We start from the raw sequence: 24,029 nt of genomic DNA on the forward strand, positions 1-24,029 counted from the left end.
CAAATCGCCGTGAATGAGACAATCAGGCGATTATGGGTATCCGCCAACAAAAGTCAATCGTTCTACGTGAGGGATGTGTGCGTATAGAAGTCCGTTCGATTCCTAACCATCTGGGGCTAGTGACAATTATGCCGCGAAGCACTGGCGGACGCTGAGCGCTGATCCTCCATATTCAACTTAATTGCGTTACCATTAGTAGGGGAGAAGCTGTCGATTACGGCCCTCGTGCAGGAGCAACCACGGCCCCTGGAAGCCAGCACTTCCGGGGAGGAAAAAGCTGTCTCCGCTGTTAGGGCAACCTCTGGGATCTGAGGGAGGTCTCTTCTAGATTAGCTGCGAATGTGACATCCTTTAGTTGAGCATAGCAGTAGGCGACCCTCTCAAAGTTGCTTACCTTCACAAGCAAACTTGTTGTGAAGTCGACAAGAATGTGAATTCACGATCATCTACGGACGATGCTCGGTGCCTGCAATGCTTGTGAGACATGGAAGCAAACCAAGATGACCACCCGATCTGTGAATCTGACCCCGTCAGCTTGCACATTCATCAGGTACCTACGCGTGAAGAGTCGTCATAATCGGTGATTTCTGATGAACTGATACGCAACATAGGCACACGAAGGACGAGGAAGGGAATCTGGAGACGAGTTGCCCAGTTGGGAACAAGGATAAAAGGTGCACGTGGAGGAAGGCGGGGTCGACGGCAGAGCACTGTTGTTCTCCTCTGCAGGTTTGTATTGTTCCGAAGGGAGCAGCTGTCGAAATAATATGGTCTCCGTAATCCAAATACACTTCGATGCCCTGGCCCTCGCCGCCTTCCTCTTCTTCCACGCTCTACATCCACCCTGGCTCACAAACTCGCAGGCACGAGCTCTGTCTCCTAGGTTCTTTAAAACCCTCTCTCCATCTTAGCTACATTAGCAGCGACGGCCCCAGGTTCATCGGCTGAAGGTCAAGAGTACCGCGCTTCGCTGTGATTTCTGGACTGGAATTATCTTGGTGCACTCTTTCCAGATACTAGACTACTATGGTTGCTCTTACTGCTGTCCTTGTCACGTTGTTGCTCGTCTCTTCGACGGTCACCTCGCCAGTTCCGTCTCAGACATTTAGTGTCGGTGATCGGCTCCCATTCCCCCCGTTTGATCCAAGAGGTCTCCTTTGTCATTTGCCCATAATCAAGAAGGCCCTCTGTCCACGTCAGGCGCCTTCTGGGCTTTCTGTCAAAACACCCATCGGCATTGCTCTTGGCACCACCCTCTCGAGTGGGGCTGCTCGATTCTCAGTCAAGTACGGTTCTGCTCAGAGATGGCAATTGTCTAGTGTGGCCTCGGATTGGGAACTACCGTGCGCATCGACTTCCCTCATTTCTTACGTTCGTATTTACCCACCAGCAATCATCGAAACGACAGGAATGGATCCTCAGACGTCACTGCCCTTCCTCTAGCTTGCCCACAGGACAACACCAATTCATCAAATTATTCGGAGGATTGCTTGTCTATGCTTCTATACGTTCCCACGTCTGTTCTGACCTCGACCAATGTCCCGACTCTCATGTGGTAAATACGCTCATTTTGTCTGTACTGTTTTCGACTGAGATATTATCTGATATAGGATTCATGGAGGCTCCTTTATTGTCGGCTCTGCAACCAATCCAGGCCTTGACGGTTCTAATCTTGCCAAGGCAACTAACTCGATTGTTGCAGTTGTTCAGTATCGCTTGGGCGCAGTGAGTCGGTGATGTCCAGCACGCCGATTTGTTACCCTCATCTGACTGTTCTTCCTTAGCTCGGATTTAATTCGCCGGATGGCAGGACCAATTTCGCTTTACAGGACATAACGACTGCGTTGAAGTTCCTGCAGAAAGTTGTACCTAGTTTCGGCGGAAGCGCTTCGAAGATAACAGTCGCCGGTCAGAGCAGCGGTGCGAACATGATCAGAGCACTTCTCGCTGTACCATCCGCTTCTTCGTTGTTCCAGTCTGCCATCCTTCAGTCGGACCCTATGGTCCGTCCTTCCTTTGTCCCTTTGGGTCTTTTACTGATATCCCTGTAGGATTACGGCTTTCTTTCCCCTGGCGCTCAGCAGACGCTCCAAAATTATTTCAACTCTAACATCAAGTGCAATGCTACAGATGCCGCGTGTCTCGAGGCTATGAGTATCGATGACATCTTGTCTGCCCAAGACTTGTTGTTCGCCAACGGCTTCGAGCAAGACCCGTCCGCGACACAATCTGAGCCTATGCGCCCTGTTCACGACGGCTACTTCCTTACATCTACACTCGATTCGACTAGTCCCTTTCCCTCGGTTTCTAAACCAATTCTTCTGTCGAACGTCAAGAATGAAGCAGGCCTGACAATATATTCCTCCTTCCCAGACCCGATGGGCAGATCGCTCTATGATGCTGTCGTCAACGGCACCTTCGGTAACCCGCGGACTAGCATTATCCTATCAGCCCCACAATACAGTATTCCAGTACTTGCGGACGGGGAAGACCCCGATGCGCGGGTCCAGCTTGAGACGTTGGGCACGGATTCTGTGTGGAAGTGTGCAACATGGACGTTTGCGAGGAATTGGGTTGGTCATGGAGGCAAGGCATATGTTGGTGTATACGCGCTCGGAGCGTCCTACCCAGGAAATGACGGCGTACCATTCTGTACTCAGAACGGGTCTGTCTGTCATCAGGACGATATTGAAATTGTCGTGCGTCTATCTCGTCGTTTTTTCTGATTGCCTAGTGCGCTTAATAGTGCGCTGTACTCTCAGTTTGGCACTGTTCAGAGTCCCACCTCTGCTCAGTCCGCGCTAATCAGTGAAATGCAGGCGCGTTACAGCGCCTTCCTCCATACAGGAAACCCGAATCCGTCGGGGTCATCCTTGACGACCTGGTCTCCTGCTACGACGTCTAACATTTCTGCACTACTTTTCGGCGGTGAAGGGGCTGCATCAGAAGGCGCGTGCGATCCCCGCTTTTGGGGTTCGCAGGTACCGTACGATTATCAAGTCTTCGGCATCTGATTTCATCGTCACCTCATTCTAGTCAGGCTTGCTTTTTGGGTGTTCTTGCATCTTACATCTTTCGATTCTCCTCTACTTGGGGGTTTCACGGATTTTACGTTCTACGACCTTCGCATAATTGAATGATTCTATGATTCAGCTGTTTCTTTTTTCACATACTTTTCGACCGCTTTGGTTCTACACTTGTCCGGGCTTCCGTGGCTTGCCTTTGTATCCCTAATGATCGTTTGAATGAGGTGTGGTCCACTCCTCTGCAGCTGTGTTGATACCGGTGTAGCACTTCATGTCTCTGTAACCCTATTCTTATTTGGTATTCCTCTGCTCATAAATCACGCGACAGCTTGTTTCATGTTACGCGGCAATCAGGCAAGGATCGTTGAGAAAACTAGTTGCGAAATAAGAGGGCGTTAGATACACAGAATTCTGAGATACATAATTATTAAGAGAATATAATACTCCATGTGATGACAGCGAGAGGAATCATAGTCTTGACTGCTTTGAGAATGCCTGGTGCTCGATCTCAGTAAAGACGTCGAAATTTCTCAACAGCACAATCTCGGTGGGTATCTAGAATGAGATAGGTGTTAGCATGGCGAATTTTGCTTCCGTCGACCACTACAGCCCGAGACGTAGGTAGACGAGCCACAGGAGGAACAATGGCAAGCACTTACCCCTTTCTTTCCGAATCTTACGAGTGACCGATGGAGACGGCCCTTCGATCCGCCACGAGTTTCATCGCCCTCATATGTCAAAACTGACCTCCCGTCTTGATCCTGACCTCCTGGATGGCCACGGGGATTGATCACCATACTGCCAAATGCACCTGCGGCAAGCTCTCGTACTCGTGCTTGCTGCTCAAGGGTCGCCTCGCGTCCGTGTAAGACACCCGCAAGGGTGGTGATGAGGTAGTATTGTGGCGGCATGAGGGCGATCTTTGAGGAACGGAATTCGGCGAGAGCATCGAGCGGGTGGATGAAGCGCGCGGCGATTACCTCAAGGCCGCCGTCCGAGGTAGGAAGACGGTGCTGGATTGTTCCGTGCGAGAAGTCTGAGGTGGTGGTTGACGATGATGGTAAAAAGGCTACGTAAAAACGTGTGTGGAATCGGCTGCGAATAGCATGAATATGAGCCTTGTCGATTGGAAGTGAAGGACATACCGAGGGACCTGTGGCGGGGTCACCCATTCTGTGAACGGAAGAAGATATTTCCTGTCCGTTTCAAGATTGTGCTCTTTCAGGAAGTCTTTGAAAAGCATCTGTTGTGCATGAATAGACCTCCGTGACGAATCCACGACCGCGTCGGATAACAGAGTGGTCTGAGTTCGGGAAGAAGCAAGCAATACCCCAGACTCTTCGAATGTTTCCCGGATGGCAGTCATCTGATATGAATCATCCTGAGCGGCGTCGTAGTTTCCACCGGGAAACACCTGCTTGAGTGGCAAGCGTTAGCGGCTCAAAGTCTAATCGGAACACGGAATACGCACATGAACACCGCCAAATGATTGGGCCTGTGGATTACGATGGACGAACAAAATCTCATTCCTTGCATTTACCACAATGAGACTCGCCGACGGCCGTGGCGCCGACGGGTGTACTGACGCGATACCTGTCATCGAACGAATGTTACGATGAAGACAAAAGTAGAGGCTGTTCGATGAGGCCCTCCTACACGAAGGATATACCGAGCAACTTTCAGCTGTAAATGGAGAGTTTGGTCGATGCAGATGGAATGGCTGGTAGTGCAGTGTGGATCCGCGCTGAAAAAATCGGACCTGCAGATACGACCACAATCGGCCTTGCGATGTGCGCTGAAGGGGATTCAGTATATTCATACTATGGATGTGCGATATATATAAGTAATCGACTGAAGCTGAAGGACGTGACCGCTTTCACGAAGCGCGCGCCGGGGATGCAGACATGAAAGGACAGTGACCCGTGTTTATTACCTAGCTACACGGGAGTTGATTTGGTTGCCGGCTAAAGAGATCAGCCGGTTCAGGGTTCGAGATGATGCATGATGTCTCATCGTATGTTGGATAGGGACTTGGGGACCAGTTGATGCGTACAGGACAGGTTTGCCGCGTCGCTATGTGCATCTTTAAAGATCCCTAAGGATCTTAACGGACTCTGAAAATTCTCTTCAAAGCACGATCACTACAGACGCTAAGGCATTCACGGGCGCAGATGGTGTCAGAAAATATCACTGATCATATGAATCATGCCCGACGGAATCGACGTCCACAACTACGTCTTCGCTCACTGCACGACGTTGGGCGCGCCGCAGCGCTACTTTGATGTAGAGAGTAGCGCCCTTGTTTACATCCGGGCCTTGACGAGAGTTGCGATTGTTCCGTCGTGAGTTACGATTTGAAAACAAGGAAACGTCATGCATCAGTGATCCAATCGAGGCGCGCTGGCAGTCTGACACGCCAGAATGTGTTTCATGTCGAAGAAAGGAAAGCTGCAAGCCGACTATTCAGGGAGGATAGGCGACATCACATCGGCCCTCACAGGTCCTTATAGAAACTAGCACTCCCTCGCTGCCTGTATGCCTGAAGATTCCCGACCCGCTTTGAAGGATCTGTACTTCGAATTCACAAGTGCCTTGAGGTATCAAATATTGCCCAGGTAGACTTTGAAGCTTGAGGCCTGCCTGAGGGCCTGAGCTCAAGAAGCAATCGCATAGACAGAAACAAGAGTTGGGTCGATTTGCCACAAACGCGATTGGGGCATGCCTTCGTAATAACGGAAATTCGAGCTCAAAAAACTTATCTTTATATATCTATCAGTAAGTAGTGCAAAAGTCGTGTGAAAGCATTGTCCAAATTTGGATGTGACAAGGTTTCTGCACCCCTTTGCGGCGAATACGTGTCGAAAGCCCTACCATTTGTCTGGTAAGTGTTCATTTGACTACGTACCTAAACCTCCTCAAACGCGTCGCCTAACTTAGGTGGTACCTCTACATCGTCCTAGGATTCCTGATTCATCCTCAACAACTCAACCGTTGCGCTCAACCACCAGTCATGGACCATGCGTCTGAGTATCGTGAAGACAACCTGGCCGGTCCTTCTGCGCCTGTCTTTGACCGGATCCAGAGAAGCGACAGTGGTGCACAAGGGGGCGATGCCACGAGCACCACGATCCTGACAACTTCAGTAACGCGACAATGACTCTCCACCATCATATATGATCTGATATCTTGGTAGACTGATGCCATGCAGGACGACACTATCACCGAACGCTGGATTCACCTAGCATTCTCGTGGGCTAGTAAAGCGTTCACATTGGATGTTGCTGAATCTGATAGGTACGTCGTGACTACACTGTGGGTTGAAACTCAGGATGACACTCCATGGATATACTCAGGGTTTTTGATTTGAAAGCTGCATTGTTCAGCCTGACGAATGTACCACCAGAACGGCAGAAGATCCTCGGACTGGTCAAAGGAAAGTTACCCCCAGATGAAGAACGCGTGTCAGTTTCATGTCCCATCATTCCCACAGCGCCTAATCCATATAATTGTACTTGCAACTGATGGTTCATCAGAGGTAACCTCAAACTTGTCAGCAGTAAGAAATTTACTCTAGTGGGTACACCGGAAGGACACGAGATCAAGGACCCTTCGCGTGCGTCAAGCTCCTCCTTTCAGATATGATTATCGATGACATCAGTACTTGGGCAGAGGTGGAATTCCTGCCAGATATACTCAACGATCTTGATGTCGACTTTTCTATGGACCCCGCCGCTGCGATCCAATACCAAAATGATCAGCGGAATATGAGAAAAATTCGCGAGGCCACGAAGAGGTTGAATGTGAATATCATTCACCCTCTTCGTGAAGGAAAACGCTTGCTGGTCTTGGATATCGATTATAGTAACTTGATCTCTTTTGAGTCATCATTCGGCTAGGAGCACTGATGTGGTCGGGTTCATATAGCCATATTAGACACGAAACCACTGACTTCTGGCGCTTTACCGCCAGCGGAATGTGCTCGGCCACGACTGCACGAGTTCCTCTCTGCGATATATCCGTACTACGACATCTGCATATGGTGCTCATGATGCCCTCTCATGAGTCAGAGTATTCTGCTGATTGGAAGCAGGTCTCAGACCAGCTGGATTTGGCTAGAGACCAAGCTCGTTGAGCTCGGAATGTTGGGCACCGACCGGCCGTACAAGGTGGGGTTATGCTCCTCATCTCCTTTGAATTTACTAAATGGCCATATAGGTTTCATTTGGTAACCCAGTTAATATGAAACGTACATCGGAAATGGCTCATTGATGAATCCCAGTCTTGGATAAGACATCTATGTTTACCGTCTTCTCAACACGAGAAGGCAAGACGTATACCCATTCCGTCAAGGCTCTCCAGATCATTTGGAATCGCTTTCCTCAGTTGTAGGTTTAGTTCATGCTTTTGATCAATTAGCAGGAACTCAGTGCAACTTATGGGCTACTCAGTAATGCACAGAACACTATTCACGTAGATGATTTGGTATAGGCGCTCACTTCACATTTCTTTTGCGTATTGATTTGCACGTTTCCTAGGGCCGGAATTTCGCCCTCAATCCGAAGCAAGGACTCAAGATTTCAGCGTTCAAGGAGGCTCATACCCCGCAGGCCATGGCTGATCGTGAGCTCGACAAGCTCGCACGATACATGGTTCATATCGCCGATGTCGATAATTTCCAAGCACTGGACCATAAGGTGAGATTCACCAATGATTTTGTGCTGTCGAGCATGACACGACCGCATGCAATCCTGCAGGATTGGAAGCGTGTCGTGCGCGCACTGCATCCTCCCTCATAGGCCATGGCGGGAGCGTTTCGAATCGACCTGTATTATATATTGGATCTTTGATGCGCCGCATCAACCGCTTCTGTTCGCGAAATCATTTGTGCACAACACAAACATTCGATTGGCAACTGGTTTACATCTAGTATACATGAGTCTCGCCCTGTCAAGCCTCTAGAAGAGCTACGCTATCTGTAATCAGGTCGAGCGCTTTCAAGGTAGACGGTGCTGTAGGGTTTCGGTCAACAAAGTGCACTGACAAGTAACGAACATGATGTACCTGATATATATGTAGTCGAGCGTGGCCCTGCAACAGGTGCAGGTGTAAGAATCTGCGAGGAAGCATCATATGTCCACTGGTTCGCTTCAGTCACTGTGGTTCTGCTCAGCACGCATATTGAATATTGGGTCGCGGAAGATCTAACCTGCGAGAAGTTCCTCCTGGCTGAGTCCTATGTAGGCCTGTGCTAGTGCAAGCGGAATAGAACTGTACGCTCGCGAAATCAATGCAAAAGTCCTCCTGCGAAATGATTCTACACCGTTCCAACATGAAGATGACTCTTTGATAGATAGTTTTGTGGATACTGACCAACAAACTGTGTAACCAGAGTCGCGATCAAGGAAGCCAGGCCCTCTGGGAAATCCGCCTGATGTGCGATGTCCATTAGCGCTTCCGCGCGCGGATAGACGTTTTCATATTTGCGTTCCCAAACGGAAGCGAAAATATTGAAGAGGGATTGGGGGAGTGGCTTCGAAGCAATTGAGTCAGGGAGGCGGGTCAACACGAACTTTGCTGGAGGGCTGGGTATTGGCACATTGATCGTCAATAGTTTCACAACCAATGATAGAAGGGCTTTTACAGATCGTCCAATATGAGGTAGGAAAGCACAAGAGGTGTTTTTATGAACAGACGTCTGACATCTCCTTCATTGACGGGCTAATGTAGCACAAGGGAGTTTTCTGTATCTTGATCTGTCGTAATCGGGATAGAAAAACTTACGATCAACTCAGCTTCTTCAGCGATTTGAATTATTTCTCTATGTTCTCCTGCAGCAGCCAAACTTATCAATTGAGGGAAGACAGTTTTGTATGGGTTCTCATGAGAGAGCGATAGTTCCACCTGGAAAGCATCGGAGGGCGGGACTGAAGCACTGGTATTTTCTGCTGAAGCCGAGTGCGCAGAGGATGGTGTGGCTTCGGTCTCAGTATCTGCGGGAAGGTCGCCTGGAGCAAGAGGTGGTGTGGGAGGCGCGTTCATGATGGTGTAGGCTGTAGCGTGAGGCGCCACTACGCGTGTGGCTGTCTGATTAGTCTCCGTGACCTGACTCTACACCTCTCTCTGCCTGTACGGGTATCATATCCCTGATCAACTTCCTGAAGATGGACGACCTCACAAATGATGAGATCGAATCCATCCTTTACATCGCCAGAGAAATCTCCGGTACCTCGTCGTCCGAGCTCCTGCTAAGGCATCTTCATTCTGATGGTCCAATTCAGTGTACAAGATTCCTCCGCTCAAGAAGAATGAAGGACACCGTGCTCAGGACTGGGGCGATCTAGCTCAACCTCTTTGGAAGGGGCGTATGCGAATTGTTGAGAAGTCAGAAGCAGTCTCTCTTCTGTTCGAGGATGTAACGACCGGTATGCACTGCATGATCAGAGCGACCGCTATCCAGCACTGACTTAAAACAGGTGAATGTACTGCTTCCCTTTTTCTAAGGTATTCCTACCCTCAGAGTGACCGTGTCAGTATTCGCCAAGGCGTCGTATGATGCCGCAAAGCCCCCAGTCGAGGCTGTTCTAGACTCCTCCCGATACTTCGTTGTCCGTGTCGAGGATAGCGGACGTAAAGCCTACATCGGCATGGGCTTTGCCGAACGCTCAGACAGTTTTGATTTCAGTCAGTGTCTCTTGTTGAGCGATCATTGCGCATGTTAACGAGACTCTTAGACGTGGCGCTGCAGGATTACACCAAGTACTCTTTGTGTATCATTTTGATAGATCCAACTCTCATATCTTCCGTACACAGGCGATACAAAGCTCGCCTTAATCCCCCTTCGCCGACATCTGAAGACCAACCATCCCCACATATCCCCGCCGGCCCAAAGAAGGATTATTCTCTCAAGGAAGGCCAGACTTTCTCGATCTCCATTCCTGGGCGTGGCAACAAACTGGATACCTCGAAGACTGGTTTACTTGAGACTAACTTACTGGGATCAGGGACAACGGTGTCTAGCACTAATTCGGGCGGCGGGGGGTTCCCACTTCTTCCACCACCTCCGAGTGCGCCCAAGAGGCGCTAGTTTCCAGGATGTACTAGGAAATAACACCGATACACAGCTTGGTCACTGCATCGCTTCTGTATCCCTTATATCCATTTGATGGGTACACGTGTCTCATGTTTCTCTGATAAACTGCTACTCTGTGTAAAATTCATAAGAAATTTCAGTTCGCTCTCTGGACCATATGCCGTGCGCGATATGATTTGGCCTCGCAAAGGCTAGCAATGTATGTTTTGCTTGACTTCATAGATGGACGCGAACACTGAATTGCTCCATAGGACATCTGGTGCGACATCGGCATGAGGGTCATGTTCCTTGGTCGTGCGTTCCAGGTAGTTGTTAAAAATATAGGCACAGATGTCAACCATCCATGGAGATACTCAGAGAAAATTTCATGATCCTTCATTAAGCGGGTGGAAAATGACGAGATGGTCCGCAAAGGATCTTAAAGAGGATTGTGGATTCAAATACCTGATCCTGCCTCCTAGAACGTGAGTAATTTACATGCAGATCGTGTCGTAGTTCTCGAGCTATTCAATCGACTGTCTAGACCCAATCCTACTCAATACTGATGCCCTTGCTACTGATCGACGGCCGTGCTGTAACCAGATTCAATTCTGTATTGCCGTCTGGCCATGCTTGCCGTGATGGCTATTATAATCACCAGTCCGAGATTTCCACAGATATCAAGTCCTCTTCTGCACCATGCTGTCCATTGCAGCAGCGACCGGCTTTGGCCTTGTATCCATGACTTTAACGGCTCGGAGGCATGTCAATTATGCATTGTGTCCTGATGACTTCTACAGTCGGTCCACTTTGTACTTGGTTCGCTCAATGGTGTCATCTTCACTTGAGGATACATGGTCTGGTGCCATTCGTAGCTTCACACTTTCACCGACCCTTCATGCTCATATACACTTCCACACGCTCCCAAAATAGAGCGAATCCACGATTTGTTTATACCAGGGCAGGCACGTATCAGCATAATCATGATTTGTTCGACGCATGGATTGCATCGCCTTATCTTGGTCTTACTTGCTGACGCTGTAGGGTGCTCCGACCCCCATGATCTTTCCGAGTTGCGAGGGGAATACGAATTCTTCTCGATGATCACCAGAGCCCGGAAGCTGAAGTTGAAGACGAGTCTCCTTGGCACATCGTTCCCGAAATATTCCCGCTAAGGTTAGGTGATGTATTATGGTGCATGCCCAATATCAATCCATATTCGCGCACGTCGACAACAAATGGGGTCCTCGGATGAACCACTGCAACTCATGACACAGCCTCTGAACGTATGACGCGGTACGACATCTTCCGTCCGCTAGCACCGATGACTTTCCGTAGGATCCGGATGAACGCCGGATATTTTCATTTTGTCCGTTGGCCACGCCTGTCGTTGTAGGAGGGTCCTCGGTAGTAGAAGGTCTTCTTTTGGATTTGTGAGCTGGTAGGGTGCGCATATAAAGGACAGATCGTGGAGGCTTCAATGGTCTTCAGGTCTTTCCCATCAATTCTCCTCTAAAATGTTCAAGTTTGCGGCTCTCGTGTCCTTCGTGGCGCTCGCGTCTTCTGTCGCCAAGGCACAATCTCCAGTCTGGGGCCAGTGCGGCGGCATTGGCTGGAGTACGTTCTCGCATGTATGCTCTGGCGTATGTCATTTGCTAACCTACGTATGATCAGCCGGTTCTACTGCATGTGCTTCCGGATCCACTTGCACGTACAGCAACGACTACTACTCTCAGTGCATGTATGTTCCCAGTTTCCTCTAGTACATATCCCACTTGACACACTCTACGATGCAGCCCGTCGTCCAATGCACCTGGCTCCAGCTCTGCCTCTGCTACCCCAACCACGGCCCCTTCGAGCAGCTCTGCGACGGGCACCGCGACATCCAGTTCTGCCTCCAGCTCTGCAACTCCTGTTGCTGGCAATCCTTTCACCGGCTATAGCGTCTACCTTTCTCCGTACTATACCGCGGAAGTCCAAGCGGCGGCTGCCAACATCAGCGACTCCACCCTAAAAGCCAAGGCTCTGAGCGTTGCCAATATCCCGAATTTCACCTGGTTTGACCAGGTCGCGAAGGTCCCTACGCTTGGGACTTACTTGGCTGACGCCAACTCCATTGCTGCGAGCACCGGAAACAAGCAACTCGTACAGATCGTCATATACGACTTGCCCGATCGTGACTGTGCTGCCAAGGCTTCCAACGGAGAATTCACAATCTCCGACAACGGTTTGGCTAATTACGAAAACTACATTGACCAAATTGTTGCCCAAATCAAACGTAAGTAATTCTTTGTTCATAATAAAATATTCAATTCATAAAAATGATTGGATAGAATACCCTGATGTCCGTGTTGTCGCTGTCGTCGAGCCTGACTCTATCGCCAACCTGGTGACCAACCTGAGCGTGCAGAAGTGTGCCGAGGCTCAGGCGACCTATATGGTATGTCTAGGCAGAGAGTGTGATCTGCAATCGCTGACTCGACACATTTATTGCACCCAGACGGCTGTTGAGTATGCCATCGAGCAGCTGGCGACCGTAGGGGTGTATATGTACCTCGATGCTGGTCATGCTGGGTGGCTCGGTTGGCCCGCCAACCTCACTCCCGCTGCTCAGCTCTTTGCTCAAGTACGTCGTTTCATACGACGAAAGGCATTGATCCATTACCTTTTGACCCGATATGTAGATCTATACGGCGACCGGGAGTTCCCCATTCTTCCGCGGCCTTGCGACTAACGTTGCAAACTACAATGCTCTCAGTGCCGCATCTCCTGACCCTATCACACAGGGCAACCCGAACTATGATGAGCTTCACTATATAAATGTGAGCTGGTTTATGTTGGATATAACCCTCGCTAATACGCGTGCCCTACAGGCTCTTGCACCTGTTCTTCGCAGTCAAGGCTTCCCAGCCCAGTTCATTGTCGACCAAGGTCGCTCTGGTGTGCAGAACATTCGCCAGCAGTGGGGTGACTGGTGCAACATCAAAGGTGCCGGCATTGGCACACGCCCGACGACCAATACAGGCTCTTCATACATAGACTCCATCGTCTGGGTCAAGCCAGGAGGCGAGAGTGACGGTACCAGTAATAGCTCCTCGCCTCGCTATGATAGCACTTGCTCTTTGGTACGACATACCTCCCGATCTCTACTTAAATGGGTGCTGATATGACCTTCTCAAGTCTGATGCAACTGTACCTGCGCCAGAAGCTGGAACGTGGTTCCAGTCGTATTTCCAAACCTTGGTGTCTGCTGCCAACCCTTCGCTGTAAAACAACATGAGGAGAGTCCGTGATGGAACTCATGAGTTCTTGGAGGTCACGCATTGGGAGTTTGTTATATGTAACAGATAAATACATAGACTCTTTTGCCTGATACGGGCAGGCATATCACGAAGGTCGAGTTCGACGATCATATGCTTTGATAGTAGCTGCGTCATATAGATTGACGGTGATGTGTATTGTTGAATGATCTTTAGATCTACCATGAAGTTAATTTGGACAATCTAAGCTGGAACCTCTTATTCAGAAGAAAAGGAGATAGCGACGCGTTATACGATCATGTGCTCGAATCTTGATGTCACATGCTCCGCCGAAACTCCCGAGAGCTGCCGAGCGGCGCTGGTGCCGACGGCATGGTTCGTCATCTGAGCACCGCCTAGGGGAGTATCTGATAACTTCCACCATAACTTATTCCCTCTTGCCCACCGCTATGTTGTCGAGAGTCTCGCGCAATTATGTTCGCTGTGCTGCGCTCAGAAAACCGTCTCCCTCCGCTCTCGTAGAAGGCCTCAGGACTTATGTTCAACCATCGGGTGCTGACAGAGCTAGTGTTGTTGATCTGCCTGCGACCTACAAGGATGAGAGTCATTTCACTCCTCGCGCAGGTGCGTTGCAACTTCATTCTTTACACACAAAGTCATAAATGAACTCTGTCAGATATGCTCGGTTTCAAATTTGACATGCCTCGTCGAGAGAGTACGTTGAAGGACAAAGCCCGCCCTATCTACCTTGATATGCAGGTTCGTATTTCACTCCCATTTTTCCAGGCTGGACACTCAGCGAGGAAACCTTAGGCCACAACGCCAGTCGACCCGCGGGTGCTCGATGCAATGCTACCTTACCTGACCGATCAATACGGTAACCCTCATAGCCGGACACATGCGTATGGGTGGGAGGCTGAGAAAGCAGTCGAGGACGCGAGAAAGGTACGTGCATACCCCGTACTTTGTATCCTCGGTTTGGCTCATGCTTCCCGCAGCATATTGCCGACTTGATCGGTGCAGACCCAAAAGATATAGTCTTCACGTCTGGGGCCACGGAAACAAACAACATGGCTATCAAGGGCGTCGCCCGCTTCCACAAGGAGAAGAAAAAGCACATCATCACTACTCAGACGGTATGATTTGCATTTATGTTGCGTTGCAAGTAAAACAAACTCAACAGTGATCATGCCATAGGAGCACAAATGTGTACTCGATTCGTGTCGCAAGCTTCAAGAGGAAGGCTTCGATGTGACGTATCTTCCTGTACAGAGAAATGGGATAGTTGACCTGAAAGAACTTGAAGACGCCATACGCCCTGACACGTCCCTCATCTCCATTATGACTGTTAATAACGAAACAGGCGTCATCCAACCCATCAAGGAGATCGGGGAGATTGCTCGAAGACATCGAGGGGTGTACCTTCACACAGATGCCGCACAAGCCGTGGGAAAGATACCTGTGGACGTGAATGAGATGAATGTCGATCTCATGAGCATTTCGGGGCACAAGATATATGGACCGAAGGGAGTCGGCGCTGCATATGTCAGGCGGCGCCCAAGGGTGCGATTGGAGCCAATACTGAGTGGAGGAGGACAGGAGAGAGGGTTGCGCAGTGGAACACTTCCTACTGCATTGACTGTTGGCATGGGTGAGGCCGCCAGGATTGCAAAGTTGGAAATGACAGTAAGTCCCTTCTTATCAAGGCGCAGTGATGTAAATTGCACATCAGTTATACTGAAGAGCCAGGTGACCCTTGATGTCTGTGAAGGCTCTGCCTGGACATCGAGTTGTCGATCTGGCTAGGATCTCTGTGCAGGGGTACTGAGCGTCTTTCAATCATCTTCTCTATTTTTATTTCAGCACTTCGGCTGACTTATATTTTATCAGAGAGACCACGCTCGCATCGCACAGTTGTCTCAGCGTTTGATCGATAGCATTAACTCACGGGTTGAGCACGTCGTTCGGAATGGGGATGTGAATGGTTTCCCCGGTTGTGTCAATTTGAGTTTCTCATACGTCGAGGGGGAGAGTCTGTTGATGGCATTGAAGGTTCGCTATTCATTTTTCTTACTCAAGCTACTTGTTCATGAGTCGTTATCTTAGGATATTGCCCTCTCCTCGGGAAGTGCATGTACATCTGCATCACTAGAGCCCTCATACGTACTCCGCGCGCTCGGTATGTTGCGTGTGCTTATTTTTCGTCCTTCATTTCAGCACTGAAGTGCGTTAACAGGCGCTGCCGAGGATATGGCGCACTCCTCCTTACGCTTTGGTATCGGTCGGTTCACGACGGAGGCTGAGATCGACTTCGTTGTTGAGAAGATAGTCGCAACTGTGCAAAAGCTGCGCGATATGAGCCCGTTGTGGGAGATGGTACAAGAAGGCATTGACATCAATTCCATTGACTGGTCGCAACATTAGTTTGCGGCCTACTCACCCTGCTACCTCCATGGATGCTTCGCCGCTCTGTTCTTTTGCTCGCCATCTAACTCTGTATGATGTACGATGTTCGATGCGCTATTCATCGTCTAAGTACATGCGGGCGTTGGCCATTAGGTCTAATTCTCTTACACTTCTGTACATATACGCAGCTTTAGAACGCCCGTGATCATTGTTTTCTGGTCCCCAGAAATCGGAAAAATGGATGATTCTTTACTTAGTATTGAATGCATACACTGATTAGTCAGTATCGGATAATTTCCACCAGAATTAGTCGTTGTCTCTAGTAGTGTATACAATACCGCGGATATACTTGCCTTCCGATGTAATATTTCCTCGTACTCGCAGCTTTTGCATTGCGTAAATCTCGAGTGAAGAATGTAAGATTCGTATTTTCCCGTCGGAAGAATCGCGGAAGCGCACTGGTCCGTGCACGAGGCAAGATTCGAACTCAGCTAGAAAAGAGTCTGGTATCGCCACTCCCATCCTTACCTTATTCTTCTCACCCCCTTATCCTCCCCTCTCATCATCTCCATACGCCATGGCCCGTCGTCTTTATCTTGGCAGTGCGTTTTTTCCTCTTCATGATTCAAACCTGCTTCTCAATAAAAGGTTCCCTCACACAGAGCTACCTCCGGACACGAGGACCGACGATGTCTCAAAGTTTTTTGACGGCTATGGAAAAATTGTTGATTGTAGAGTCATGACCGGTGAGTAGTTGGTGCGGCCATTGTCCTTCTCATCAAACTCAACCGAGCATTTTGTTTAGGCTTTGGCTTCGTTGAGTTTGAAAGCTCGCGAGTAAGCATCATTTCAACGCGTTGTATATCTCACTAAAGTTTTATCATGCATCATAGGATGCCGAGGATGCCATGCATCACTTCAACGGAAAAAATTTCATGGGCTCTAGGTGTGTCATCATCATTCATGTACGAAGCTTTGGCTGATCCACACATCTAGCATCGTTGTTGAGTTCGCTAAAGAATCGCGTCCTCGTCGTGACCCTTACGACGACCGGTACGGGTATACCCTTGTTGATATTGCATCGCGAAGGGTGCCTTCACTGACATGCATCGTAGCGCCCCTCGCGTCAGGAGGCCCCCTGGCATTCGCATTACCGTCACTGGCATTTCCAGGGATACTAGCTGGCAGGTAGGACGGACTTCTTACCTGCACCGATCTGTATCTCTGCACTATACGATGAAGGTTTTGGAGCTTCGCCAACTTCTCTGGTGGCTCACAGACTGGAATTTTTGATGTTTGGTCGGCAACGTGGTTGGAGATCCAGTACTAATGTGTTGATATCACCTAGGATCTCAAGGACTTCGGTCGGGAAGCTGGTAGTGTATCCTTCGCTGATATCGACCGCGACAACGTTGGCACGGGGTGTGTCCTACTTTGAGACTCATCGCGACACCGCTGATTCAGGATGACAGCATTTTGGAATACATTGCCCGAGAGGATGCTGATCGAGCAGTCAAAGAACTTGACGGCAAGGATCTTCGTGGTCAATCTGTCCGAGTCGCCTTGCAAGAAGACGTACGTGCGCTGTTGGTCCTGGGCAGACCAAATCTCATTTCTGGACTCAGCGTGGCCCGGACAATTATCGTCGCGACGACCGTCGCGTAGATGATCGCTACCGCGATGACCGCTATAGGGATGATCGGCACCGTGATGATCGTCATGAGCGTTCATACCGCGATGATAAACCCTACCGCCGTGAACGTTCGCGCTCGCCTGCTCGCCGCGGCGACGTGGACGATCGACGCCCCAGGTCCCCTCCACCTCGAAGGGATCTTGATGATAGGAGGCCTGCAGGGTACGATGATCGACGAGGAGGGTATGATGACCGACGAGGCCCTGACCCTTATTATGATCGCCGCAGGGATGACAGGCGCCGCGACGAGAAGGACGACCGGATCGACGATAGAGTGTCTTCGAGGCATGCGAACGGGGATGGCGGGTGGCGCTGAACGGGATAGGCCTGGTACCTGTGCCAACGAATAGGACGGACGGACGGACGGACGGACGGACAGGCAGACACCGGGACCGGCGATTGGTTTCTCGCTTCCTCTTCCCAAGTTTCCTCCAGTATTGCCTCTATCTTGTGCTCGTATGTGGCTTCCGCGATGGCGTTTGTGCGATGAACCGAGCACTGTACTTTCTGACTGTCAAATGTCCCCTCACCTTCGGCGTGGGGCGATTGGGACCCAGGGCAAGTCGCAAGCATCTTTCAGGTGTGACGAATCAAGACCGAGTACGTATGCCCGCAGGCTATAATGGCCAAGTCCTTGGACTCAGGAAGCGATGGCGCGCGCTCAGACGTAAAGGCGTAGGACTCGCTTGCTCAAATATGGTTCCATCTATCGTGGGATCGCTGATGTAGACGGCGCCTCGTTCTGCAAGGATCTTAGGCGTCCACTGGTCCTCTCGAAGGATGTCCTTGCCTATCTGGTGCAGTAGCAACGGTGTCGACCGGTCCATCGAGGCTTTTCACACGCTCCTTCGCATGTGTGTGAAGATCACGTTACCGCGAAGTTTGTGCGTTCGCGCGCCGGACATCAGCTGGTACGATGTTGACGATGAGTTCGGCACTTTGCTGGAGGCCCATTGTGTCTCATTGGAAGCTGAAGTAGGTATGTAGCCTCTCTTGATTCGCTAGACTAGAGGTAGGTGGCTGCTGTATGTTACTGCACTCGTACTTCATGTAACTTATATATGTAAATCAATTTGCTTTCAGTATATATGCATGTTCCTTCCTATCTGCTATGGAGAGAGAGTAGGGATTAATGATATTCTTGAGTCGATCATGTTTGACAACCTTGTCTTGTTATCATGCTTACAATGTTACTGAGCGTGAACACAACGATATGACTGTAAAGATGTGGGGTAGGTAGGAGCTGATTGTCTATAGAGCAAGAGTCAATGCTTGGATGAATCAATTGTCATGTTTGGTTCTTCAACGAGAAATGAAAAAATACAAATGGTGCTCGTCAGACAACCTAGGGTGATTAATGACCCATGGTATTACTCTCCGGGTTTCAAACATACAACTACTTTTGCTCCTTCATCAAGCCACCACCCAATCTCCTTGTTCTCATCCACACCTTTCTCACCATCCAGGTTTCCAAGCCGAGAGAATTTACCATTTGCCATGTGCATCCACACATCAGCACGTGTGCCTCGGGGGGCTTTGAACACCTTCTGGAGTTTCAGACGCAAAAGGCGGAGAGGGGCAGATGGGAGAATACGTATAGTCGTTTGGGAGACAGTGGAAATATCGTGAGACGCAGACAACAAGGGTGGTGCAGATGAGAGGATAGCTTCAATTTCTAAAAGATTTTTTGGGCTTTCAGAGTCGGAATGAGAGTTGCGAGGAGACTGCGTACCAATGAGATGATTGCTGAGCTTATCGTCCTTTGCGGAATCAGATACGGAAATATCAGGTGTGCCGTGGACTAATCAAGGAGCGCAACCAGATATGAGCATTCAGAGCGATTAGCATAATACATTCAGTGCAGTCCAGCGCATTGCAGTGACAAGGGGTATCGTCGTCAATGAAACAACGGCCGGATGAGACCACAATCAGTGCAGTGTAGAGTCACAGGACGGTGCCCAATGATTGCATCATATACATACAGACCAACGGGATGTGGCGCGGTAGATGTAGTAGGCAAGAGCAATGTGGAGAGTAACCACGATGTTGAGATTGCGGCGCAGAAGGATATGATGGGATCGCAAGACATCAGTATCGTACCGGTATCGCACCGAGAGCGAATTTGGGAATAGACGCAAGGAAGGAGATGATAGATGAACCATATTCAGTGATCGAATTGACTCACGTTGGCATAGGACGGTCCATCGCTTGTGGGCTGCAAGACGCGCAGCATCGGAAGGGTATGCAATGCGAGAGATCAAGGAGAGGTAGAATAGCTCAGCATCGGTGCGTTGGCGAGGTGATATCTGGAAGTTGTCATGATCACGAACGCGATGTCAAGTATCAATCGTGAAGAGAAGAGGGGAAGTATGTGGTTAACGTACAGAAGCGCCGTCAAGCATTCGAAGTGCGGGAACACGCGCAATGGCGAGCTGTCGCCAGGTCTGAACTGTTTCAGGATCTACTTTGCCCATGTTGTCATCAATATGTACGTTAGTTATCATCCAACGTCCAAATCCGTGATGAGCATGATACTAGTGGAAGGAACAGACCTTGAACAAGCGGTGTACCATTGATGCTGAGCCCTTCGAGTCCGGGACACCAATCCGATACAGCATCAATGGAATTCCAAGCATCGATTCGAGTATCCGTTAACGCAAGATGTTTGAGGGAGCTGGGTTTGGAAATTGAAGATGTGATAGACGGAATGACAGAGATAGGGTTGGCGGAGAGGATAAGTCGACGGAGACTATAAGAGAAATATCAGAAAACTAATGCATTGACTCCGATGACGGCGTAGAATGACTTGTGAACCTAGTAAAAGGCCGGAGCGCCCGACAGATATCGCCCCAATCCATGAGGTCATTGCCGTCTAGATTGAGCAGTTCCAATGAAGCAAAGGAACCCTGAGGGTACTCTGTCGAGGATAAGCCTGAAAGGCGATTGTATCCTAGTTCAAGATGCTTGAGTTTCGGCATGAAGGCGATGACGTCGAGAGCTGTCTGCCATGTGATGAGAGTGGCATTGAGTTGTAGCTCGGTAAGATTTCGGAAGGCTTGCCCCGCGTGTATAGAGGATTGGAATGACTGTAACCGATTATTGCTACCGTCATAGCAATAGTGAGACAACGCTTTCATGAGAGGAGAGGACTCACCTCAGCGTAAGGCATTCTAGGAGAGGCAGCTCAATCGCGATGAGAGCGATCACTTCCCAGCTCGGTATGAGGTTGTGTGACAGGTCTAAACTTCTCACACCTAAACATCCGATAGATCAATACCCATCATTTCGTTATGATGATCAACAACGCAAATGAAAGTGATCCCTTGTACTCACTTGGGCATTTGGCTCGGATTTCGCCTGCTGGATTCGGTCTTGAAACGCCTTCTTTGTCAAGGCTAATATCCCGCAGACGTTCAAGACGAGAGAATTTTCCACGAATCTTGTCTAGGTTAACGGCCTCAACTTGTATGGCACCATTCGATGAACCGAGAACAACTGTTTCCTGTGTCGCAGAGCCATGCTGGACCTCAATGTATTTTCCGACTAGAACGTCAAGGAAAGGCCTTCCATAGTCAATCGAGGGAAGCGGTCGGATAAAGGAGCCTGCATCAGGAGCTCTATTGATTGGATCAGTATCGTCGTATACAGTGCGACAGAGAACAACCGAACAGGCATGAAAAGTAACGTTTTCCGTCCTTGACGCCGTCATGCTTTCCACGCGCTGGATCATCCCATTCAACACCAATCCAGTCACCGACCGTTCCATCGACGTTGCCGACGTATCTGACTGTGGCAGTGTAACCTTTGAGAGAGAGGCGGGATCCAACAGCGGGGAGAGGCATGCTTAGAGAACCTTAACCCTAATCTAGCATTGTAGGTCGCGCTTTGAATTTCGGTCCGAGAGTGACTTGCTGGTCGTCCCTGCCTGTGAACGCCATGCTCTCACTATCAAGGATGTCCATCCGCTCTGGCACTGGTTCTGCCATCAATAGGACCCGGGCAATTACAAGACACATGGCAACGCCCTCTTCGTCTGCCATATCCGATGAGGTTCTTATGATGCTGTCGCTTCCATCGTTTCACAGACTAACGCTTACAATCATGCTCACTCTTCCTGCAGGCACCCATTCTTTTTGAGGAGAATCTGTCCTCTCGGCGGTTCATTTTGAATCGCCCAAAGAAGCTCAATGCTCTCGATATACGAATGATCAATCTTATATCCTCTAAACTCGAGGCGAGCTCATCTCCGGATTCAGAATATTTCCTCAACTGAACTCGAGGCGACTCAGGCATGGGATAGCTCCAACCTTACTGGTGTAATTGTGGGAACCAGTGTAGGAAAGGGGTTCTGTTCTGGTGGTGATGTCGCTGGTGCGTCAGTCCAGTCCTCGTTTCTCTAAACACGCTTAACATATCGTGTACGTGGTTCGGGTTATCATTCATAGGCATCGTAGAGCATTTAGCACAAGAAGGCGGGAAAGAACAGGCCATTGAATACTTTACTCGCGAGTACGTAAACATACTCTACAACACCACTGTTCTTACAGGTGCCCCAGGTTTGGTCTCGACTATACCTTGGCCACGTTATCGAAGCCTTACATCGCTGTCATGGATGGAATCACCTGTGAGTGTGTTGGTTTCAAATCTCATTCTCAGTGGAGTAGTTACTCCTCTGTTGATTTTGGCCTTGTCAAAACAAATATGTATCGGTCGGCGCATTGTCTGTTCGTTACCAGCAATAGCCTGCTTGACATGGACTTCCCTCTCAGGGTTCTCAACAGTTTTTATTGTTCCTGCTACGAGGGCACCCAACTACTGATAAAATTATAGGGCAAACGTGTCCAACATGTCGCAGACGATGCCCTGGTCTGTTCGATACATCTCTAGGCTCCCGGCGTTATAAGTCGTCATCGGAACTTATCATGTTCTCGCAGTTTGGCCACTCGTTCGATTGTTCTCATTCTTCTTTTTGGTTTTGTAGTCGGTGGTGGTGTTGGCTTGGCCGCTCCCGCACGGTTTAGGGTCGCAACAGAGAAGACATCCTTCTCGATGCCTGAAACCAAAATCGGCTACTTCCCAGACGTGGGAGCATCCTATTACTTGTCCCGCCTTGACGGTGAGATAGGCACATACCTGGCACTCACAGGAAATTCGCTCACAGGACGCGCTACGTAGTAAGTTTTTCTAGTCATAACGCGAAACAAAACCTCCTGTTCACAATTGTTCAGCGAACATGGATTTGCCACGCATTTCATCTCTTCGCATCGAGTGCCCATACTCCTCGAGCGTATTGCGGCGCTTGAAGAACCGTCGTTGACTCAGATCGACCAAGCCATCGAGGAACTAGCTTACGAACGGGAACCGACTGATGATCCAGCTCCTTTGGTCGGCGCCGTCCGCATCGCGCTCGATGATGCGTTCGGCAAGGGAACCGTAGAGGAAATTTTTGAAACACTACAAAATTACGCTCAAGGCGGCGACAACGCTGACGTTATCCGATGGGCTAAGGACACTTTGGCCACTATGGAGGAACGGAGTCCAACCAGCTTGAAGGTGTCGTTGTTAGCGATTCGGAAAGGAAAAACTATGAGCCTCTTGGAAGCATTGAATATGGAGCTCGGCATTGCCACTGCATTCTGCGTGAGACCTCATATTCCTGGTCAATGTTTCCTCGCTAATAAGAGTTCCCGCGGATGCAGAGCGGTGCCACCCCCGACTTTGTGACCGGTGTGCGCAGAGTCCTTATCGAAAAGGACAGATCATCGGCTCGAACCAAGTGGTCCCCTGCCGACCTCAGCGGCGTTTCTGTGTCCACCGTTGAATCCGAATTCTTTAAACCCGCCTCTGCAAAGCTGCATCTCCCGGAGCGGCTACAGAAGAAACACGAAGTTCCATCCCAATTTTTGCGCTACACGCTTCCCTCCGAGGAGGAGATTGGCCAGGCCGTGATGGGCAGTCACAAAGCGAGTGGTGGTTCTGCGCTCGAGCTCAGTGATCTTGTAGCCAAGTTTGAAGATCTCCGGAAGGGCAAACACGGTGTTGCGGATAAGGTGAAGGAGGTTGTGCAGAGGAAGTGCACGCTGTTTGAGGACAACGGATGCTCGTATCTCCGGTGGAAGCACTGAGCATCGAACGGAGACTCTAGGAGCCGTTGAGCGGAGATGATGAGAGCCGATGTCACTATTACAGTACATAACTGTCTCAGCCGGCATGAATTTTTATCGCAGATATTGATTTATGATCAGGTTTGCGGTCCTAAATGGCCACCACAAATGATAGCAAGGTTGACTGTTCATTCTAAAAACTCATGTACCAGAGCTACAACGACATAATACTTGGTCAAAACGCGGCCACTTACTTGAAACCCGTACAATGTCGTTTCACGGACTGAAGGTGATCGGTCCGCCTCGTTTTTGTGGCGATCAAAGTCTGTGGCCGACGTCCTGAACAGAAGAGGAATTGGTGCCTCAAGCGTGCAATTGTCTCGTATTCAGCTTTTTATCGGCATGTCCTTGTCAGGGAAAATATGGAGGATGCTGAAATACGATTTTTTTAAAAGTTGCAAGTTCAGTTGA

At 49.6% G+C, this 24,029-nt stretch overlaps 10 protein-coding genes across 10 annotated transcripts; 7 read left to right on the forward strand and 3 right to left on the reverse strand.

The window, feature by feature from the left end:
• The first annotated feature begins 836 nt into the window (after positions 1-836).
• HETIRDRAFT_60120 (Carboxylesterase) lies at positions 837-3,374 on the forward strand. Its single transcript, XM_009543533.1, has 6 exons — positions 837-1,343; positions 1,409-1,555; positions 1,611-1,725; positions 1,785-2,003; positions 2,052-2,699; positions 2,763-3,374. Exons 1-6 carry the CDS (start codon positions 1,027-1,029, stop codon positions 3,012-3,014), a joined length of 1,698 nt encoding a protein of 565 aa, XP_009541828.1. The 5' UTR covers positions 837-1,026; the 3' UTR covers positions 3,015-3,374.
• A 120-nt stretch (positions 3,375-3,494) lies between these two features.
• On the reverse strand, positions 3,495-4,626 carry HETIRDRAFT_425132 (uncharacterized protein; the record flags this gene model as incomplete). The annotated part of the gene is made up of 4 exons (XM_009544646.1): positions 3,495-3,581; positions 3,686-4,121; positions 4,172-4,440; positions 4,498-4,626. The coding sequence occupies 4 exons, from the start codon at positions 4,624-4,626 to the stop codon at positions 3,495-3,497; spliced, it is 921 nt and encodes a 306-aa protein (XP_009542941.1).
• A 1,602-nt stretch (positions 4,627-6,228) lies between these two features.
• On the forward strand, positions 6,229-7,822 carry HETIRDRAFT_43143 (uncharacterized protein; the record flags this gene model as incomplete). Its single annotated transcript, XM_009543472.1, has 11 exons — positions 6,229-6,320; positions 6,380-6,487; positions 6,560-6,639; positions 6,696-6,887; positions 6,951-7,065; positions 7,117-7,192; positions 7,242-7,251; positions 7,306-7,411; positions 7,475-7,508; positions 7,562-7,720; positions 7,781-7,822. The coding sequence occupies 11 exons, from the start codon at positions 6,229-6,231 to the stop codon at positions 7,820-7,822; spliced, it is 1,014 nt and encodes a 337-aa protein (XP_009541767.1).
• Positions 7,823-7,973: 151 nt separating this feature from the next.
• Positions 7,974-8,702, reverse strand: HETIRDRAFT_309227 (uncharacterized protein; the record flags this gene model as incomplete). Its single annotated transcript, XM_009544647.1, has 5 exons — positions 7,974-8,035; positions 8,079-8,180; positions 8,233-8,340; positions 8,397-8,608; positions 8,668-8,702. Coding segments are annotated over 5 exons (519 nt in total), but the record flags the coding sequence as incomplete, so codon positions are not given.
• Positions 8,703-9,125: 423 nt separating this feature from the next.
• On the forward strand, positions 9,126-10,263 carry HETIRDRAFT_407887 (uncharacterized protein). Its single transcript, XM_009544648.1, has 6 exons — positions 9,126-9,248; positions 9,305-9,448; positions 9,500-9,505; positions 9,558-9,707; positions 9,758-9,782; positions 9,837-10,263. The coding sequence occupies exons 1-6, from the start codon at positions 9,188-9,190 to the stop codon at positions 10,108-10,110; spliced, it is 660 nt and encodes a 219-aa protein (XP_009542943.1). The 5' UTR covers positions 9,126-9,187; the 3' UTR covers positions 10,111-10,263.
• Positions 10,264-11,597: 1,334 nt separating this feature from the next.
• On the forward strand, positions 11,598-13,600 carry gh6.1 (glycoside hydrolase family 6 protein). Its single transcript, XM_009543532.1, has 8 exons — positions 11,598-11,712; positions 11,770-11,836; positions 11,892-12,373; positions 12,429-12,535; positions 12,596-12,721; positions 12,780-12,917; positions 12,969-13,220; positions 13,276-13,600. The coding sequence occupies exons 1-8, from the start codon at positions 11,613-11,615 to the stop codon at positions 13,363-13,365; spliced, it is 1,362 nt and encodes a 453-aa protein (XP_009541827.1). The 5' UTR covers positions 11,598-11,612; the 3' UTR covers positions 13,366-13,600.
• A 433-nt stretch (positions 13,601-14,033) lies between these two features.
• HETIRDRAFT_310165 (uncharacterized protein) lies at positions 14,034-15,779 on the forward strand (the record flags this gene model as incomplete). The annotated part of the gene is made up of 7 exons (XM_009544649.1): positions 14,034-14,114; positions 14,169-14,300; positions 14,354-14,491; positions 14,553-15,041; positions 15,246-15,407; positions 15,462-15,534; positions 15,592-15,779. 7 exons carry the CDS (start codon positions 14,034-14,036, stop codon positions 15,777-15,779), a joined length of 1,263 nt encoding a protein of 420 aa, XP_009542944.1.
• A 559-nt stretch (positions 15,780-16,338) lies between these two features.
• On the forward strand, positions 16,339-17,770 carry HETIRDRAFT_309516 (uncharacterized protein; the record flags this gene model as incomplete). Its single annotated transcript, XM_009544650.1, has 9 exons — positions 16,339-16,363; positions 16,424-16,507; positions 16,567-16,598; positions 16,655-16,707; positions 16,758-16,820; positions 16,877-16,949; positions 17,110-17,183; positions 17,234-17,336; positions 17,387-17,770. The coding sequence occupies 9 exons, from the start codon at positions 16,339-16,341 to the stop codon at positions 17,768-17,770; spliced, it is 891 nt and encodes a 296-aa protein (XP_009542945.1).
• Positions 17,771-18,824: 1,054 nt separating this feature from the next.
• HETIRDRAFT_308775 (uncharacterized protein) lies at positions 18,825-21,296 on the reverse strand (the record flags this gene model as incomplete). The annotated part of the gene is made up of 9 exons (XM_009544651.1): positions 18,825-19,129; positions 19,187-19,255; positions 19,640-19,760; positions 19,839-19,918; positions 20,007-20,203; positions 20,269-20,556; positions 20,609-20,708; positions 20,788-21,071; positions 21,124-21,296. 9 exons carry the CDS (start codon positions 21,294-21,296, stop codon positions 18,825-18,827), a joined length of 1,617 nt encoding a protein of 538 aa, XP_009542946.1.
• A 72-nt stretch (positions 21,297-21,368) lies between these two features.
• On the forward strand, positions 21,369-23,691 carry HETIRDRAFT_407893 (uncharacterized protein). Its single transcript, XM_009544652.1, has 8 exons — positions 21,369-21,504; positions 21,575-21,688; positions 21,744-21,825; positions 21,900-21,963; positions 22,011-22,078; positions 22,436-22,628; positions 22,683-23,094; positions 23,154-23,691. The coding sequence occupies exons 1-8, from the start codon at positions 21,409-21,411 to the stop codon at positions 23,577-23,579; spliced, it is 1,455 nt and encodes a 484-aa protein (XP_009542947.1). The 5' UTR covers positions 21,369-21,408; the 3' UTR covers positions 23,580-23,691.
• The last annotated feature ends 338 nt before the right edge of the window (positions 23,692-24,029 follow it).

The sequence above is a fragment of the Heterobasidion irregulare genome (genome assembly GCF_000320585.1).
Source record: "Heterobasidion irregulare TC 32-1 unplaced genomic scaffold scaffold_02, whole genome shotgun sequence".
Classification (NCBI taxonomy): domain Eukaryota; kingdom Fungi; phylum Basidiomycota; class Agaricomycetes; order Russulales; family Bondarzewiaceae; genus Heterobasidion; species Heterobasidion irregulare.

Excerpts from the sequence above, each read along its gene's own strand:
- HETIRDRAFT_60120 (XM_009543533.1), top strand. The coding sequence starts at position 1,027 with ATGGTTGCTCTTACTGCTGTCCTTGTCACGTTGTTGCTCGTCTCTTCG. Across the intron at positions 1,556-1,610 it reads AATGTCCCGACTCTCATGTG|GATTCATGGAGGCTCCTTTA; the intron begins GTAAATACGCTC and ends TATCTGATATAG. Across the intron at positions 2,700-2,762 it reads AGGACGATATTGAAATTGTC|TTTGGCACTGTTCAGAGTCC; the intron begins GTGCGTCTATCT and ends CTGTACTCTCAG.
- HETIRDRAFT_407887 (XM_009544648.1), top strand. The coding sequence starts at position 9,188 with ATGGACGACCTCACAAATGATGAGATCGAATCCATCCTTTACATCGCC. Across the intron at positions 9,249-9,304 it reads CATCGCCAGAGAAATCTCCG|TGTACAAGATTCCTCCGCTC; the intron begins GTACCTCGTCGT and ends GGTCCAATTCAG. Across the intron at positions 9,708-9,757 it reads CTCAGACAGTTTTGATTTCA|ACGTGGCGCTGCAGGATTAC; the intron begins GTCAGTGTCTCT and ends CGAGACTCTTAG.
- gh6.1 (XM_009543532.1), top strand. The coding sequence starts at position 11,613 with ATGTTCAAGTTTGCGGCTCTCGTGTCCTTCGTGGCGCTCGCGTCTTCT. Across the intron at positions 11,713-11,769 it reads GTGCGGCGGCATTGGCTGGA|CCGGTTCTACTGCATGTGCT; the intron begins GTACGTTCTCGC and ends ACGTATGATCAG. Across the intron at positions 12,918-12,968 it reads ATGAGCTTCACTATATAAAT|GCTCTTGCACCTGTTCTTCG; the intron begins GTGAGCTGGTTT and ends CGTGCCCTACAG.
- HETIRDRAFT_407893 (XM_009544652.1), top strand. The coding sequence starts at position 21,409 with ATGTCCATCCGCTCTGGCACTGGTTCTGCCATCAATAGGACCCGGGCA. Across the intron at positions 21,964-22,010 it reads ATTGAATACTTTACTCGCGA|GTTTGGTCTCGACTATACCT; the intron begins GTACGTAAACAT and ends CAGGTGCCCCAG. Across the intron at positions 23,095-23,153 it reads GCATTGCCACTGCATTCTGC|AGCGGTGCCACCCCCGACTT; the intron begins GTGAGACCTCAT and ends CCGCGGATGCAG.